The sequence below is a fragment of the Schistocerca americana genome, chromosome 2 (genome assembly GCF_021461395.2).
Source record: "Schistocerca americana isolate TAMUIC-IGC-003095 chromosome 2, iqSchAmer2.1, whole genome shotgun sequence".
In the NCBI taxonomy this organism is placed as follows: domain Eukaryota; kingdom Metazoa; phylum Arthropoda; class Insecta; order Orthoptera; family Acrididae; genus Schistocerca; species Schistocerca americana.
In genome coordinates, this window is record NC_060120.1 from 409,840,189 (window position 1) to 409,858,344 (window position 18,156).

The following is an 18,156-nucleotide window of genomic DNA, read 5'->3' on the forward strand; positions in this document are numbered from 1 at the left end:
TACTACCTGTTTCTTCTTGTCTCTTAGGTAGCTCAATAATGTATCCACGTTTGTTATAAATAGCTCAAAGTTTCCTGAAGGGGATCTGTTGATTGTTACAATTACAAGAGAAGGATTCTGGAGTAACAACTCGCAAGCATATATTTCTAGGTTCTGATTTGAATAAAAATTGTTTAAATATTTCTGATTTTGTGCCGTACAACAACTCGCAAGCATATGTTTCTAGGTTCTGATTTGAATAAAAATTGTTTAAATATTTCTGATTTTGTGCCGTAATTTTATATATGTTGCAACACCTCCGTTTTCCATGTTAATTCTGCACTAAAAGAATGAGGTACAGAACGCCTACCACTTGAGGGTTTTCCACATCTGCAAGTCAAACAATAACATCATCTACCTTATTTTTGAGCCCGCTAATGTTGTGATGAATCGAAATAATTTTACTTCTCCAAAAACTGTTAAATATATCTGTTAAATATATTACGGTCCCATTGTGTTCTAATTTCTCTGAATGCTGTTTTTCTTTAGCCTGACTCTCACTTAAAAAAACGTGCCACTCTGACTCCAACAATGAAGAGGGTTTTGCCTTATGTGCTTCTGTCCCTCTTACACTTCCTGCAAGATTGTTCTGAAAATGTAACTTTATACCGGTCTAATCTGTCATTCGCCCTCTTATTCCTATTCAGATGCAGAGCATGATTTGTGTACCCCCACCCCCCATCTCCTAATTGCAGCAACAGATATAGCATGGATATAAGGTTTTGTTTCAATCAAAAGCAGTGGAATCAACGCTTTGTTAAAACAGTTGACGGCTATGTTAACCCAGGGCTGGCGATGGCGCTGCAAAAATTTCCACGAACCTTACACGAGTGTGTGCTGTTGTTGCGCCTTTTTTCTTCAAGTCATCTTTTACGCTCTTAAGTCGCTAGCCAGGATGTTTCCTACTCTTCCTACCATATTAGCAACGCATCGAAACTGGAATTTGCAACACAATTACATCTTACTGATAGGAAGGATAAGTTTTCCTTACTGCTAGCAATGTCCACGTTCCTGGATAAACAATTACGTTATTATCATTTATATTACGTTGTGTTTACATGAAAGTTTCTACTGATCTTTATACACTTTAATGGCCGATTAACACCCTAGCCGATTTATCTGACGTCCATATCTTTTATGACGAGTAGCAAGGCGCCTGTGTGCGTATCGTGCCACATTTAAAACATTTGATGAGCGTGGTTGTGAAGTACGGTCCATTAGAGCAGAGCCGGCCGGAGTGGCCGAGCGGTTCTAGGCGCTACAGTCTGGAACCCCGCGACCGCTAAGGGCGCAGATTCGAATCCTGCCTGGGACATGGATGTGTGTGATGTCCTTAGGTTAGTTAGGTTTAAGTAGTTCTAAGTTCTACGGGACTGATGACCACTGCAGTTAAGTCCCATAGTGCTCAGAGCCGTTTGAACCATTAGAGCAGACCGACGGGAAATTCGAAGACCGAACGGCGGGCGAACTGTTCAGTTTCAGGAATATTTGTTACAGCCAACTGAGAACCACCCCAGCACCAGCACACGATCCACAGCCAAGGAACTAAGTACCTCCAACGCCAATTCACGCAAGTCCTATACGAGGCGGCCATGTATCTATTCGAGTATCAGAAGGAACGAGTTCTGTCGGCTGATGACTTATCAGCGTGTGCAATTCTACCAATTCTACCAATGGTATCTACATCAAACTTTAAATGTTCCGGACTTCCAAACGTGAGTTTTGTTTACTGATGAGGTTGCCTTCACATGAGAAGAAATATTCAACAGGCTTTATAACCGTGTTTCGTAGTTATAGAATCCTAAGGCGATTCTTGTACCCTACCACCAGCAACTATTTGCCATAAATGTGTGGGTTGGTACTGTTGACGCCTATGTGATGGGGTCGTATCTTCTGTCTGACACACACTTTATGGAGGAAATTGCTGTGTTTCTCCTTGAAGTACTACTGGAAATAGAGAATGTCTCACCAGAAGGCAGGCAAAAGATTATGGCTCCAGCACGACGGGGCCCTGCCAGACTTTGCCGTTGATGTCAGAGGACATTTAGACGATGTTTTCCTCTGTTCTTCGTTTGGGAGCGGTGTTTTAGTATCGTGGCCACCACTATCTGGCGACCTCATTCCTACGGATTTCCTTTTATAGGAGAAATGAAGCGTTTTCCGTACAAGGCACCAACAGACACTTCAGAAGACCTGGTTACCCGTTTGACTAAGGCTACAGCCACTCTTCGTGAAGCATCTGGTTGTTTTGAGCGTGTTAGACAATAATTAGCTCGCAAATGCCAGTTGTGTGTTAGTGTAACCGTACTACATTTTCAGCGACATCTCTAAAACAATATTCATTACACTGGAGTTGAACGGCGTCTCTGAACATTATTTGTGTCAAAATCTTCTTAGGGACCTAGCGAGTGCCAAACGACGCCTCACTTGGTGTAAGGAGCGTAAACATTATACGACTGAACAGTGGAAAAACTTCTTGTGGAGTGTCGAATCACGGTACACTATGTGGCGATCCGACGGCAGGGTGTGGGTATAGCGAATGTCCGGTGAACGTCATCTGCCAGCGTGTGTAGCGCTAACAGTAAAATTTGTAAGCGGTGGTGTTATGGTGTGGTCGTGTTTTCTGTGGTGTCACCGCCAGACACCACACTTGCTAGGTGGTAGCCTTTAAATCGGCCGCGGTCCGGTAGTATACGTCGGACCCGCGTGTCGCCACTATCAGTGATTGCAGACCGAGCGCCGCCACACGGCAGGTCTAGAGATACTTCCTAGCACTCGTCCCAGTTGTACAGCCGACTTTGCTAGCGATGGTTCACTGACAAATTACGCTCTCAATTGCCGAGACGATAGTTAGCATAGCCTTCAGCTACGTCATTTGCTACGACCTAGCAAGGCGCCATTATCAATTGCTATTTATCTTGTGATGCATGTACCTTCAGACCGATGTTCACCAATTATGGATTAAAGTTAAGTATTTCAGAAGCTATGTACTATTTTTGCTACTATAAAGACCTTGTCCTGTTCCAGACCTCACGCCATCCTGCGTGAGCTTAAACGCGTGCCCTTCGGCCTCCCGTCCTTGTGGATTGGCTGTCTTGCCAGTACACAAAATTTTCAATGGAGGGGGCTTTTACCCCTTGTTGTTTTGCGTGACACTATCACAGCATAGGCCTATATTGATGTTTTAAGCACCTTCTTGCTTCCTACTGATGAAGAGCAATTCAGGAATGGTGATTGCATCTTTCAACACGATCGAGCACCTGTTCATAATGCACTGCCTGTGGCAGAGTGGTTACACAACAATAACATCCCTGTAATGGACTGGCCTGCACAGAGTCCTGACCTGCACCCCATAGAACACTTTTGGGACGTTTTGGAACGCCGCCTTCGTGCCAGGCCTCACCGACCGACATCCATACATCTCCTCAGTGCAGCACTCCGTGAAGAATGGGCTGCCATTCCCCAAGAAACCTTCCAGCAACTGGCTGAACGTATGCCTCCGAGAGTGGAAGCTGTCATCAGAGCTAAGAGTGAGCCAACACCATACAGAATTCCAGCATTACCGATGGAGGGACCCAAGAACTTGTAAGTCATTTCCAGCCACGTGTCCGGATACTTTTGATCACATAGTGCAGTTGTCAATAATTCCACTACCCAAACATTATCAACAACATCCATCCTCATTTCGCAATGCATGTACTACCAACACAGAGTCTCCACTAAGAATATCATGTCTGTACACTTCCCTATCCACTCGCTCAGTGCTAGTCCATCCAACCAATCTGTCGTCGAGGGTGAATAGCGCTGTCAGCGATATTGACACAGTCTATAGCGCTGCCAACATACAAACAGGCTACCTACATAGTGATTAAAATGTTGTTTCATTTTGGGCGAAGGTATTTTGAGAAGCTCTGAGCGTTCTCTGCATCATGTTCCCGATCCCCCAGTATCCGATGATCGGGAACAACTGGACATGCGCCCGTGGCTTAGGGTAGTTGTGTTTTTAGTATTTGTTCCATCATTCCAATTTTACAAGCTGAATTATAAGAGGTGGTGGTCTTTAGTATACGATCACAAAATTAAAATTCGATTGTTGAGATCGAGAGGTGCCTCTAGATGTTCTTCGGTTATGTTCTGTTTGGTCAGCAAGAGATGTTGTTCTTTTTTTCAATCAAGTACACCGGTAAGCCGGTGACGACTCCTCTAACCCCCTATCCGCCACCTGGGGTACACAACGTTGAAATCTTATCTCTTTGCCTGCTGTGACAGCATAACAGGTTTGTCACTTTTATTTCGAAGGGAATACATAATTTTCTTAATTTCAGTGGGACACGTCAGTCATACCTAAATATGATGGAACTTTATGACAGTTGCTTTTTCTTTATATTTCTGTGTTTTTTTCTCTTGGTCTGTTTGTTCCTATCTTTTCTGCTGTATTTAAGAAATTATTATTAATCACATCTGCTACCTGTGACTTATCATTTTATACGCTTCCATTTAAATCAATAGCAATTTTATCCAGTTCTTTGGCCGGCTGTCCTATCTCTCGTTTCACTACATTTCATATTGCCTTAAGTCGGAATGACTGATTTCTGACATAGCTTTAGGCAGCAATAAACTGAAAATAAATACGAACAAGACAAAAAATAATGGTGATAGATAAATCGAAGAGACAAGTAAGGGCTAACATTAAGATACGAAATACAGCACTAGTGCACTTACTTACTTTACTTGGTAAGTAACGTAGCTGATGACAGCAAATGTATAATGGATAGTAAATGAATAATTGCAATAACCAAACAAATCCTAAGAAACAGGGGTAATTTATTAATAATCAGCCACCTTAATATAGGAACAAGAAAGACGTTCATCGAGGTATATGTCTGGAGCATTTTAAGTTACCGTTGTGAGGAGTTGATTTTGGGCGAACGTGAAAAGAAACAATTAGAGGCTAGATATATGTGGATGTGGAGAAGAGCAGAAATACATCCTGGAGTCAAAGAAAATACCAAAAACAAATACTGAAAGAAACTGAAGACAAAAGAGCATGAATATGAACCAGAGAAGAAATCTAAATTAGCTGGATATCTAATTCGACATAACAATTTGATAAAAGTCTTAGGAGGAACATCTTAGAAGTAAAATGCTGGAGGAAAAAAAATCACAAAGTAGACCAAGAACATGTACTATTATAACAAAGAAGGATTATCATAGCAGTGAACTATGGTAACGACAACCATCTAGCAAAGATGACGACAAACAGAGAAGGACAGGCACATTAACAAGACATTGGCATTAGTGTCTGATAATGAATTGTCATTTTGTCTTAGAAGGAAGGTCAGAAGTTTTTTATTCGTTTAGTTCGATGATGCAAAATATTGTAGAGAGAGGTTATTTTCTTCGACTCTTGTTGAAGCTTTCTGGAATATCCAGAGACAGATTCAATCCTTTAGATTAGATATTGGTCTGATGATAGATAGTATTAGGGCCAGGATTGTAATGACAAGTCAGTTTCTTTTTCCTGAACTTTAAGGAGAACTTTACAGCAGTCATGAATCTAGGTATTTTAGCTCAGAAAAATGTATTTTTATTGTGCACTTAATGTCATATTTGCATCGTCTCTTCGTAAAAGTTTGTGAATTTCACTTCAACTATCTTTTAATGTTTTAAAGATAGATTAAATATACTTATAATCTATTTTAATATTAATAAGTAGCCTCAAGCAGATCACAAAGTAATGGATATCATGTTTCCATGACATTGTTATCAACTGATAACCAGTAATCAAATTTGTGTTTCTAATAGAACGAAGCTGCATTTTTACTGCAGAGTAGAACTGACCCAATAAAACTCTTTCGCAGCTCTGAAGCTGTGAACACACTGACGGCTTGTGGAACCTTGCCAGCTATTCGTCAAAGCCAATATCATGATGAATTAAAAGATATTTGTTGCAAGAAGTTTCACTTGCTCACTCTGTACAGTTATAAGAATGGAAAGATAGTAGGTAAATTACTGCACTGTTTCATACATCAAAGATAACTGATCTGTTCAATTGAGTCCAGCTGCTCATCGGTAAACATACATTGTATTACAGGAGTCCCCTGGAACACAACAGTATTGGCGATTTATTTTCAACTGACTTTTTAAACTTTTTTTAGAAGTGTCATCCGTGCCTCGGTAGGTGTGGGGTCAGCGCGGTGGATTTCTAAATGAAGAGGCCCAGGTTCGATTCCCGGTCAGGTTGGAGACTTTCTCTACTCGTTGTCTGGGTGTTGTGTTCCCCTTGTAGCGTCTCCTACGAAGATCGTGCCAACCGGCGATGTTGTGTATGGTGATGCAATGTCGTGTGTGTGGTCTGCGTTATCAAATGAGTCGCAGATGTCAAACAGCTTCCACGCCAACCACCAGGAGCGCTGTTTTTAAACACTTTTTACACTGTTCTGTACTGTTTATTCGACGACGTACGAAACTTTATATGATTCTGTTGATTGCATTCATTTTATATTCCTTGGGTAACAGACTCTTAGGGATACAGTGACTGTTTGGGCTCTTACTGAGCTACACGCACGGCCAGAACATTTCACCTGCGAATTGAACGTTCGGATTCTTACTCAGAGAGTAACCGCTTGTCCAATCTGTTCAATCCCGACACCTTTACCAAAATAAATTTTTTTTCTTGAAACCTCTAGACTCGGTTTTGTTTATCCCAAGCAACAGTCGGTTTGCTCAAGCAGTGCTAATCACGACAAGTGGCGACACCGAGATGAGATGGGCTGAAGAAGGAGACTGCGTAACTACTATAGAAATTAAATATCATGCAGAGACAGACGCGCTAACTAGTGGACCATTCACCTTCGTTTTGGCGGAACAACCAGACCTTACGATTTCCTCAAATTCAAAAAAGGTTCAAATGGCTCTGAGCATTATGGGACTTAATATCTGACGTCATCAATCCCCTAGAACTTAGAACTACTTAAACCTAACTAACCTAAGGACATCACACACATCCATGCCCGAGGCAGGATTCGAACCTGTGACCGTAGCGGTCGTGCGGTTCCAGACTGAAGCGTCTAGAACCGCTCGGCCACGCTGGCCGGCTTTCCTCAAGTCGAAGCCCGTTTAACTACAACGTAATTACGGCCAACCGTTGCTATGCTGCAGAGGTACGAGACGTGGTCACTTTGCCACCGCACAAAAATTCATACGAAAAGCTCAGATCGGAATTAATCCTGAGAGTCGCTGTGCCGCAAGAAAAGCGGATCAGACAGATGCTGACGCAGGAAGATATCGGTGATCGTAAGCCGTCGCAAAATCTGCGTCATCTGCGGAGCTAAGTCGATACAATTACCTTTGCTGACAACTTGCTACGCACATTGTAGAGCAGCCGATTACCTACGCACGGGAATGTCGTTAGACGCGTTGGCGGGGATGGCAGATCAGATTCAAGATGCCATCGCATCCGCACAAGTTAGGGCACTGATAGTGCGATGCAGTAGAGCGACAGCAGCACCAACAGTCGAGCGCACGGAATTCGACTCGCTGGGGACAAAAGTAGACAAGCTGTGTACACAGATCGGCGCGCTACTGTCTCAGTGCGGTGCCTGGAATGGTAGAAGACGTAATCGCTGGAGATCTAGAAGACTCTCATCAACCAATGTTGCGTCTTCGAACACGGAACTCCGTTTATGCTAGTACCACCGCAGCTTCGACGAACCGAACGAAGTGGCGCAGTGGTTAGCACACCGGACTCATAATCGAGAGGATGACGGTTCAAACTCGCCTCCAGCAATCCAGATTCAGGAGAGCTTCTGTTAAGTTTGGAAGGTAGGAGGCGAGGTACTGGAAGAAGTAAAGCTGTGAGGACGGGGCGTGAGTCGTGCTTGGGTAGCTCAGTTGGTAGAGCACTTGCCCGCGAAAGGCAAAGGTCCCGAGTTCGAGTCTCGGAGTTTTAATCTGCCAGGAAGTTTCATATCAGCGCACACTCCGCTGCAGAGTGAAAATCTCATTCTCAGATTCAGGTTTTCCGTGGTTACCCTAAATCGCTCCAGGCCAATGCCGGGATGGTTCCTCTGAAAGGGAACGGGTGATTTCCCTCCACATTCTTGACATAATCCGAGCTTGTGCTCCGTCTCTAATGACCTCGAGGTCGACGGGACGTTGAACCGGATATGCCTTCCTTCCTTCTTAGGGTCGATGAATATGTGCGGAAATGTACAGCACCATGTTTGCATCCAAATACCAGCGGCAGCCAGTAACAGGCGCAACCGACCGCCTAACAAAGTCGAGGCGCTTTTTTGTTAGCGCAAAGACATCCGGTCAGAAGCATTTAATAGACATTGGCCCAGACTTAAGCATCCTTCCAAGGACTTCAATCCACCACTGTAGACCGCCGACTGCATTCCGTTTATATGATGCAAGCAACTCATTCATCTCTACGTATGGAACTTAGTGGATACAGTTAGATAGAGTTAAAGTTGCTACTATGGCGTCCGTTTACGTGGTATTTTACCGTTGCCGCCTTTACGGGGTCTATTATAGGGGCTAATCTTGTGGCCCAGTACTACACTCCTGGAAATGGAAAAAAGAACACATTGACACCGGTGTGTCAGACCCACCATACTTGCTCCGGACACTGCGAGAGGGCTGTACAAGCAATGATCACACGCACGGCACAGCGGACACACCAGGAACCGCGGTGTTGGCCGTCGAATGGCGCTAGCTGCGCAGCATTTGTGCACCGCCGCCGTCAGTGTCAGCCAGTTTGCCGTGGCATACGGAGCTCCATCGCAGTCTTTAACACTGGTAGTATGCCGCGACAGCGTGGACGTGAACCGTATGTGCAGTTGACGGACTTTGAGCGAGGGCGTATAGTGGGCATGCGGGAGGCCGGGTGGACGTACCGCCGAATTGCTCAACACGTGGGGCGTGAGGTCTCCACAGTACATCGATGTTGTCGCCAGTGGTCGGCGGAAGGTGCACGTGCCCGTCGACCTGGGACCGGACCGCAGCGACGCACGGATGCACGCCAAGACCGTAGGATCCTACGCAGTGCCGTAGGGGACCGCACCGCCACTTCCCAGCAAATTAGGGACACTGTTGCTCCTGGGGTATCGGCGAGGACCATTCGCAACCGTCTCCATGAAGCTGGGCTACGGTCCCGCACACCGTTAGGCCGTCTTCCGCTCACGCCCCAACATCGTGCAGCCCGCCTCCAGTGGTGTCGCGACAGGCGTGAATGGAGGGACGAATGGAGACGTGTCGTCTTCAGCGATGAGAGTCGCTTCTGCCTTGGTGCCAATGATGGTCGTATGCGTGTTTGGCGCCGTGCAGGTGAGCGCCACAATCAGGACTGCATACGACCGAGGCACACAGGGCCAACACCCGGCATCATGGTGTGGGGAGCGATCTCCTACACTGGGCGTACACCACTGGTGATCGTCGAGGGGACACTGAATAGTGCACGGTACATCCAAACCGTCATCGAACCCATCGTTCTACCATTCCTAGACCGGCAAGGGAACTTGCTGTTCCAACAGGACAATGCACGTCCGCATGTATCCCGTGCCACCCAACGTGCTCTAGAAGGTGTAAGTCAACTACCCTGGCCAGCAAGATCTCCGGATCTGTCCCCCATTGAGCATGTTTGGGACTAGATGAAGCGTCGTTTCACGCGGTCTGCACGTCCAGCACGAACGCTGGTCCAACTGAGGCGCCAGGTGGAAATGGCATGGCAAGCCGTTCCACAGGACTACATCCAGCATCTCTACTATCGTCTCCATGGGAGAATAGCAGCCTGCATTGCTGCGGAAGGTGGATATACACTGTACTAGTGCCGACATTCTGCATGCTCTGTTGCCTGTGTCTATGTGCCTGTGGTTCTGTCAGTGTGATCATGTGATGTATCTGACCCCAGGAATTTGTCAATAATGTTTCCCCTTCCTGGGACAATGAATTCACGGTGTTCTTATTTCAATTTCCAGGAGTGTATCTTTTATCAACTGGTAGGCAGCGTTACCGGGCTGACTGCAGCGGGATTTCACCACGAGACATCGGTGCATAGTGCCAGGCTAATACCGATATTTGTCGAGGACTACGCTGCACTATTGGCGGAATATCCGATCTTGACTAAGCCACCAGGCGCGGCTACGCACTTGGCGCACAACATGGCATACCATATAGAAACTACAGATGGCCCACTGGAATTTTTTAGACCCAGGACACTGGCACCTGGTCGTTTGGCCATCGCTTAGGCGGAGTTCCATGTGATGTTTAAGGAGGGCATAATCTGGTCATCAAGTAATTCGTAGTCGTCTACGCTGCACCTTGTTACGAGGAGCTTAGCGCCCGTGCGGCGACTATCACGCACTCAACGCAAGAACCGCGCGTGGTCGATACCCCGCGCCTTTGTTGCGTGTACTTCGCAAAAATATTCAGTGTTCAGGACTGATCTAAGGCATATCGATAGATACGTGTGGCACAAGAGGACATTCCCAAGGCAGCGATAATCAATCTGTTTGGACTCTTTGAGAACGAACTTGTAACGTTTGGGTTACGAAATGCTGCACAAATCTAGCACAGGTTTATTCACTTTGTTCTACGAAGACTGCCGTTTTGCTTCGCATACCTGGGCGACATACTCGTGTTTTCTGCCACGAGGGAGCAACATCACCACCATCTACAAGAAGTGTTGAAGTGTCTAGAGCAATCTGGCGTGGTGTTGAATGCGGCCAAGTGTGTGTTTAGACGGCCTGAGGCGACGTCCCTGTGCCAAGGCATTTCATCTACAGGCTCCATACCACCAACTGAGAAGGTCGAACCAATCTTTCAGGTACCACCACCGATGACAATCAAGGAGTTACGCCGGTTTTTAGGCATGCTAAACTGTTACCGCTGACACTTAACCCGCTCGCCGGGACTGCAAGAGCCTTTGAATGCAGCACTTTCCGACCCCTGGGTTCGAGGCCGCACTCCAGTGCAGTGAACGGAAACAGAGTGCTCCTCTTTCGAGGATGCGAAAAACAGCATAGCAAACGGAACACTGCTCGCGCATTCTAAGCTGGACGCACCTTTGGCGTTAGTGGAAGTCGCGAGTGAAACGGGTGTCGGCGCGGTACTGCAACAATGGTCAGAAGATTCGTGGCATACTTTTGCCGTAAACTGTCGTCGCCTCGGTGTAAGTGAAGTGCACACGACCTGTAACTCCTGTCCATGTATGAGGCTGTTAAATACTTCCGTACACAAACAAAAGCGAGGACGTACACGATACACACGGATCACAAACCACTGATCTACAAATTCAAAAGGAATAGAATCAGCTGCTCTCCTCGCCAGTTCAACCATCTAGAGTTTACTTTGATAATATAGTAGCTGCCCACGCTAATTAAACAAACTTATACTAAGGACAACACACACACCAATGTCCGAGGTAGGACTCGAACCACCGGCGGGAGGGGCCACACAATCAGCAGACTGTCCCTCAGACGTCACCAATCTAGTGAGGCCTGGTGCGTGCTCAAAAGGACGACCCAGAGCTCCAAAGGTTCGTCGACGATGCAACGTCCGCATTGGAGCTACAACTCGTCGACGTTCCCGGGAAAGATGCCGGACTATAATGTAACGTCTCCCGAGGGAGACCTCGCCCTTTTTTCTCGTCCGCTTTCGGAAAAGAAGCCTTCGTCAGTGTCCACACTAAGTCCCCCTGGAGCCCGCCCCACCTTCCGGCTCGTGTCACAGCGCTTCGTTAGGCCAGATATGGTGAGCGACTACCGAGTGTGGACGCGGCCATGCCTTCAGTCCCATGCGTTGCAACGTGTCCTGCCACATGTACGCACCAGTGGGTGGTGGGTGATTTTCTAGACGCAACCTCTCGTTTCGCCCATGTACATCTTGCCGATTTGGGTCCGCTTTCTCCGTCGAACGGCCAGCGACATGTCCTTACAGCGCTAGCCGGGGACAACACCTGTGGACAACATTACTGCAGAAACCGTAGCCTCTGCCTTCACGTCAACTTGGCTAGTTAGGTTTGGCTGACGGCGTCACGTAACTACCGATCGAGGCAGGCAATTTAAGTGGGAACTGTTCTCCCAGCTGGATAGATGCCGCAGATATGCAAATCATAAAAGCACTAGCTACCAGTCCGGTAGTAACGGAATGGTCGCGAGATGGCACCGTTCCCAGAAGGCTGTGCTCAAATGCTAATGGCACATACTGATCTTCCGCCCTTCCGATCGTTCTCCCGGGCCTAAGAACGACATATAAGCAAGATTTTGAATCCTCAACTGCGGACTACGGTCAATCACTGCGTCTTCAAGCTACCTCCCTCCCCCCCCCCCACCCCCTCCAGCCTCCAGACACGGTTCGCCAACCATTTACGTGCCCAGCGACTAGGAATGCTGCACGCATATAATGTTTCGAACGGACTGTTAACCCACCGCTGCAACCGCCGTACACGAGGACGAATCATACCCTACGACGTACCACTTAGACATTGAATATTTTGGTAACCAGAAGACCTATGACTGTTGCTAAAAACGTGTTACGCCTGCATGCGTTTCCAGTGACTAGCCGCTGCGTCTACCACTAAGACTAACCTACACGCACGATCAGCACGTTTCACCTGCTCAATTTAGAGAGTAACCGCTTGTTCAATCTGTTCAGCAGACACTGATACCGAAATAGATAATTTTGTTCTGTGAGCCATGCAGACTAGGTATTTTGCTCAGGCCCAGCAAAGATCGGCTAGCTCAAATCGTACTAATCCCGATATCCTTATCGTCACTGAAGCCTAAGTTGCCTAAATATCGTCGCATAAAAGGACTCGCACGCCTGCAGTGGAATCACCACACTACAGAGAAACAGTACTTCTGCTGTGTGAAGTTTGTAAATTACACACATTAAAAAATGTTTTGCATCACCCCGGTTCCCAGAACTCCTGAAGATAGACGTTGACTGTGCTTATTGTATCACAGGCACAGTCACTTTTACATTTCAGAGACGTCACTAAAACCGCCCAAAGATTTAAACAACCATGCATGAGCAGCGCGTATAACACGGAGGGGGTCCGACAGCCGATCAGTTCCAGTCATTCCATCAGTAAGGAGTTATACGGCTTCTGTTCTCCGTAGTTCAACCATGCCCAGACGGTCAGTACTGCGGTTCGATCGCGTCGTCATTGTTACTTTGTGCCAGGAAGGGCTCTCAACAAGGGAAGTGGCCAGGCGTCTCGGAGTGAACCAAAGCGGTGTTGTTCGGACATGGAGGAGATACAGAGAGATAGGAACTGTCGATGACATGCCTCGCTAAAGCATCCCAAGGGCTACTACTGCAGTGGATAACCGCTACCTACTGATTATGGCTCGGAGGAACCCTGACCCCAACGCCACCATGTTGAATAATGCTTTTCGTGCACCCACAGGACGTCGTGTTACGACTCAAACTTTGCGCAATAGGCTGCATGATGAGGAACTTCACTTCCGACGCCCATGACGAGGTCCATCTTTGCAAACATGACACCATGCAGCGCGGTACAGATGGGCCCAACAACATGCCAAATGGACCGCTCAAGATTGGCATCACGTTCCTTTCACCGATGAGTGTCGCATATGCCTTCAACCAGACAGTCGTCGGAGACGTGTTTGGAGGCAATCCCGCCAGGCTGAACGCATTAGGCACACTGTCCATCGAGTGCAGCAAGGTGGAGATTTCCTGCTGTTTTGGGTTGGTATAATGCGGGGCCGACATACGCCGCTAGTGGTTATGGAAGGCGCCGTAACGGCTGTACGATACGTGAATACCATCCTCTGATTGATAGTGCAACCATATCGACAGCATGTAAGCGAGACATTCGTCTTCATGGACGACAATTCGTGTCCCCATCGTGCACATCTTGTAAATGTCTTCCTTCAGGATAACGACATTGCTCGACTAGAGTGGCCAGCATGTCCTCCAGACATGAACCCTATCGAACATGCCTGGGATAGATTGAGAAGGGCTGTTTATGGACAACATGTCCCACCAACCACTCTGTGGGATCTACGCCCGAATCGCCGTTGAGGAGCGGGACAATCTGGACCAACACTGCCTTGATGACCTTGTGGATAGTATGCCAGGACGAATACAGGCATACAGTAATGCAAGAGGACGTGCTAGTGGGTATTAGAGGTACCGGTGTGTACAACAATGTGGACCACCACCTCTGAAGGTCCCGCAGCATGGTGGTACAACATGTAACGTGCCGTTTTCATGAGCAATAAAAATGTCGGAAATGATGTTTATGTTGATCTCTATTCGAATTTTCTGTACAGGTTCCGGTACTCCCGGAACCGAGTTGATGCAAAAGTTTTCTTGATGTCTGTATTTACTTGAAATAAATTGGTTTCTTTGCAGATTGAGAGGAAAAGAGGCTGAAACTTTTCCGATAAAGAAATTCTTCAATTCGACCTTATATATGTCTCATTTGACTACCCTTTTATTGCGTATTTATTATTGTATATAATTTTTATTATTGTATACGTATTTATTATTTAGTTATGATGTTCTCCGTTCCGTGCAGCTATTCGAAAGGACAATTGACCAGTACAACAAGCTACGGAAACGGAAGGCTTTCCTGGACCAGTTCCGCAAGGAGAAGATCTTCAAAGAGAACCTGGACGAGCTGGACGACGCGCGTGCGGTGGTGGAGGACCTGGCCGCCGACTACCAGCAGGCGACGGCTGCCGGCTACCCCACGTGGCGGCAGCAGCGGGAGCTGAGCCGGCGCGCCGAGGCGGAGGCGCAGCAGGCGCAGCAGGCGCAGCGGAGCGCCGACGACGGTGCCGAGGCGTTCGAGTAGGCGAGACTGCCGCTCCTTCTGAGAGCGCGCGAAGAAATCGCAGCAGTCAGATGTTCAGACAAAATTCCTGTCCTAGCAGTGTTTGATTCGCTTTCGCGTAGTGTCGTATGCAGAACATCAGGGAGAGCAGATATGTGAATGTGTTAAATATGTGTTCAAAATTCTCATGCTAGCCCAATTCAATTGGTTACACTCTGGTGTGCGGTTTCAGTCTTATGACCATAATTCTGGATATGCTCTACTACAAATTACTAGCTTTCGTTATTAGTCAACAGAACATAAATAAGTGCCATCTGGAAAACATCGTACGAGAGACTTTCGCTCGCTTACGCAGCTTCAGACGACTGAAAAAAGTCACCGTATTCGAAATGCAACTTTTTTTCTGCCAACATTGAGATTAGAAATTTTTGTGTGATACAAAGTATTTATGAGTGTTATACTCAACATGAGTTTTTTACGTACACGTTAACATTAAATATTTTACACGCTTCACATTACCTAAATGAACAGATATGCATAGTGATTTTATTTTTCTGAATTACCATTAATTATGTTTGTTTTGTTCACATAGTTCACATACCAGTTAGGTAAAGTATTTCAAGTATCTTGCTTCGACTAGCATACTCTAACAGTTTGATACGGTATTTTTGTGGCGCTTTAGACACGAGGAAATAGTTTTTTATACTTATTTATTCCTTGTGTATCTCGCTCGACCAACTAAAGCGAATTCCTGCTGAGACAAAACTATATTTCCGAATTAAATTTTCGTACAACGAGGTATAACGCGAATATGTTGTATTGTCCCAGTCAGTCACAGCTCGGCGCACCAACCGGGTCCAAGCAGGAAGCTAAAATATTGAAAAAGCTCCGTTTATTCTTACTGTGTACGTATCTTTTATCAGTCAACTACTTTCCATAGTTTGCGGAAATCTGTAGACGCTATTCATCCTGAAATCTCTTTCACCGCAACGTTAACACGGTGCACTGCTGCCTTCTTTGGGACGATCACACTTCACTTGGTCACGCAAGACATACTTTTCTTTCTGTGTATGATGTACATTTCTTTCTTTCTCTGTATGACGATAAGTAGCAGAATATAATAACATAATAACAGCAACACTAGACTGCTGTTCTATTGAAAGAGCAAACTATGCGACAATGGTTAACTACATTAGACATGATTCAGTGTGTGTGTGTGTGTGTGTGTGTGTGTGTGTGTGTGTGTGTATTCTTCATCTCGGACACAGGGTACCTGCAACTGTTATTAGCAGTGTTATTAGCAGCTCCTGTCACATGAAACACATTTTCTATGTCATGACCAACTTCGACAGCTGCGTCATGTTAAACTGACAAGGAATTATTTAATCCATTATCTATCTTGCTGCGAATAATTTGAGTGCTCTGGACGCACTGTGTCACTGTGTCCAGTGCGCATCCCACGAAAACTAACTGACGATTCCCGGAAGGCAAAAGCACGCATCAGTAGCAAGAGGCGCTGTAACTCCTTACTGATGGAATGGCTGGAACTGATCGGCTGTCGGACCCCCTCCGTCTAATACGCGCTGCTCATGCATGGTTGTTTAAATCTTTGGGTGGTTTTAGTGACGTCTCTGAACAGTAAAAGTGACTGTGCCTGTGATACAATACGCACAGTTAACTGAGTATGCAGTCGAATACATAATTAAATTCGCACAGGACTAATAAACATCAGAACAACGAGAAGGTGACGATTAACTGTACTACATATGTCATCAACTATTACCTAAAATTTTCAACTAGTGTCACTAGCAAGTGATGCAACGAAAATCGCTCACCAAAGACGGAATAAGTCAGCGTCTGCGATGTGAAATAAATTCTCTTGGTAACCATTTGGGTGATTTTAAAAAATCAAAACATAAATTCTTGGGTTCTAAGGGCAGTTTGAGGGAACGGAGGAATGTCCTCAGATACTAAAGTTTGAACTCCAGTATAAAATGTGGAATTCTGCGAGTTCAATATACGTCAAAATAGGTCTTGATATAAATAAAAATGACATTCAGCCTTACTTACGGATGTGAAAATTATGTTCATACTGGAATGGCAGTGAGAGAAAAGGGAATAGGTGAACGAAATTTGAGCGTCACCTCGTGACCAAACCGAGTATAAAATATTGTTCAAAAAGATCAGTATCAATCATCTCACTGACACATTATTTTTTGTTTTAATAAAACTCCTAAAAACATGCGAGTTGCATTTATTTTAACTTTAATTAATGCTTGCCATTTTAAAAATAAGATTGGCCTAGATTGAAAACTAAAAATATGAAATTAAAGTTCAGTAAACGCTAAACTTTGTTCCGTTTTTTAGCCAATATCTGATACCGTTCAGGGGTAATGATCTCGGGAAATTGATAAACTGTTGGATTAATCGATATCTCATGTAGTATCTCGATAAGAAAATCATCTCCAACTCCATCTAAATCAACTACTACACAGCGCTTACAAATAGCAACTACTAATCAAATAATATCATTTAAAGTGTCGCACATATCGGGATAAAGGATTTAGTTTACAAGACCTTCGTCTATGAAATGTTTTAATGAGTGAGGTAGTGTAATGCTAAGACACTGGACTCACATTCGGTTAAACGGTGATTCAAATCCTGGCCATCCAGATCTAGGTTTTCTGTGATTTTCCTAAATCGGTTAAGGCAAATTCTGGGATGGTTCCTTTAAAAATGGCTCTGCCAGTTTCCTTCCCCAAAGCAAACTTGCTCTCAGTGTCTAATGTCGGTCTCGTCAGGATATTACATCCTATATTTCTTTTATTCTTCTATAAAATATTGCATGCTGTCTTCTTTTGGTGACTGCATGTAGTTGTGTAAGTGCCCATATTAAAATGCAAAAAGGTTGTAACAAGTCCGGGGAAAAAAAGAAAAAAAAACAGATGTGGATAGGTCTTCAATAATCGACCAAGCAAAAATACATTATTCTTGTGTCATACCATTATGTGGACGATAGTGGTTAATATTCATGGCGACCTCATTTACGGTATGGACCTACATTATATTTCGGATGTAAAATTATAAAATGCTTGCAAGGATTATTATGAAGTTATAACGCAAAGGAGTTCTTATTCAAGTCACAAAAATATCCATGAATAACATTTTACCTATCAGCGACCAAATAAATTAGGATAATCAACTTCGGACCTATTGACTTTATCTAACGAACTTCAAAGAGGATGTAACTGTCCACGTGATATTCGGAGAGTCTACACATAACAAGAGAAATATTGCACCAAAAATTG

The 18,156-nt window shown here is 45.3% G+C and overlaps 1 protein-coding gene across 1 annotated transcript in view; it reads left to right on the forward strand.

Moving 5' to 3' along the window:
- The window catches only part of LOC124594056 (tubulin gamma-1 chain-like), an 87,413-nt gene extending 72,544 nt beyond the window's left edge, over positions 1-14,869 (forward strand). The window contains exon 10 of the mRNA XM_047132405.1: positions 14,591-14,869. Coding sequence (XP_046988361.1) covers positions 14,591-14,869 — 279 coding nt within the window. The remainder of the gene's footprint in view (positions 1-14,590) is intronic.
- The last annotated feature ends 3,287 nt before the right edge of the window (positions 14,870-18,156 follow it).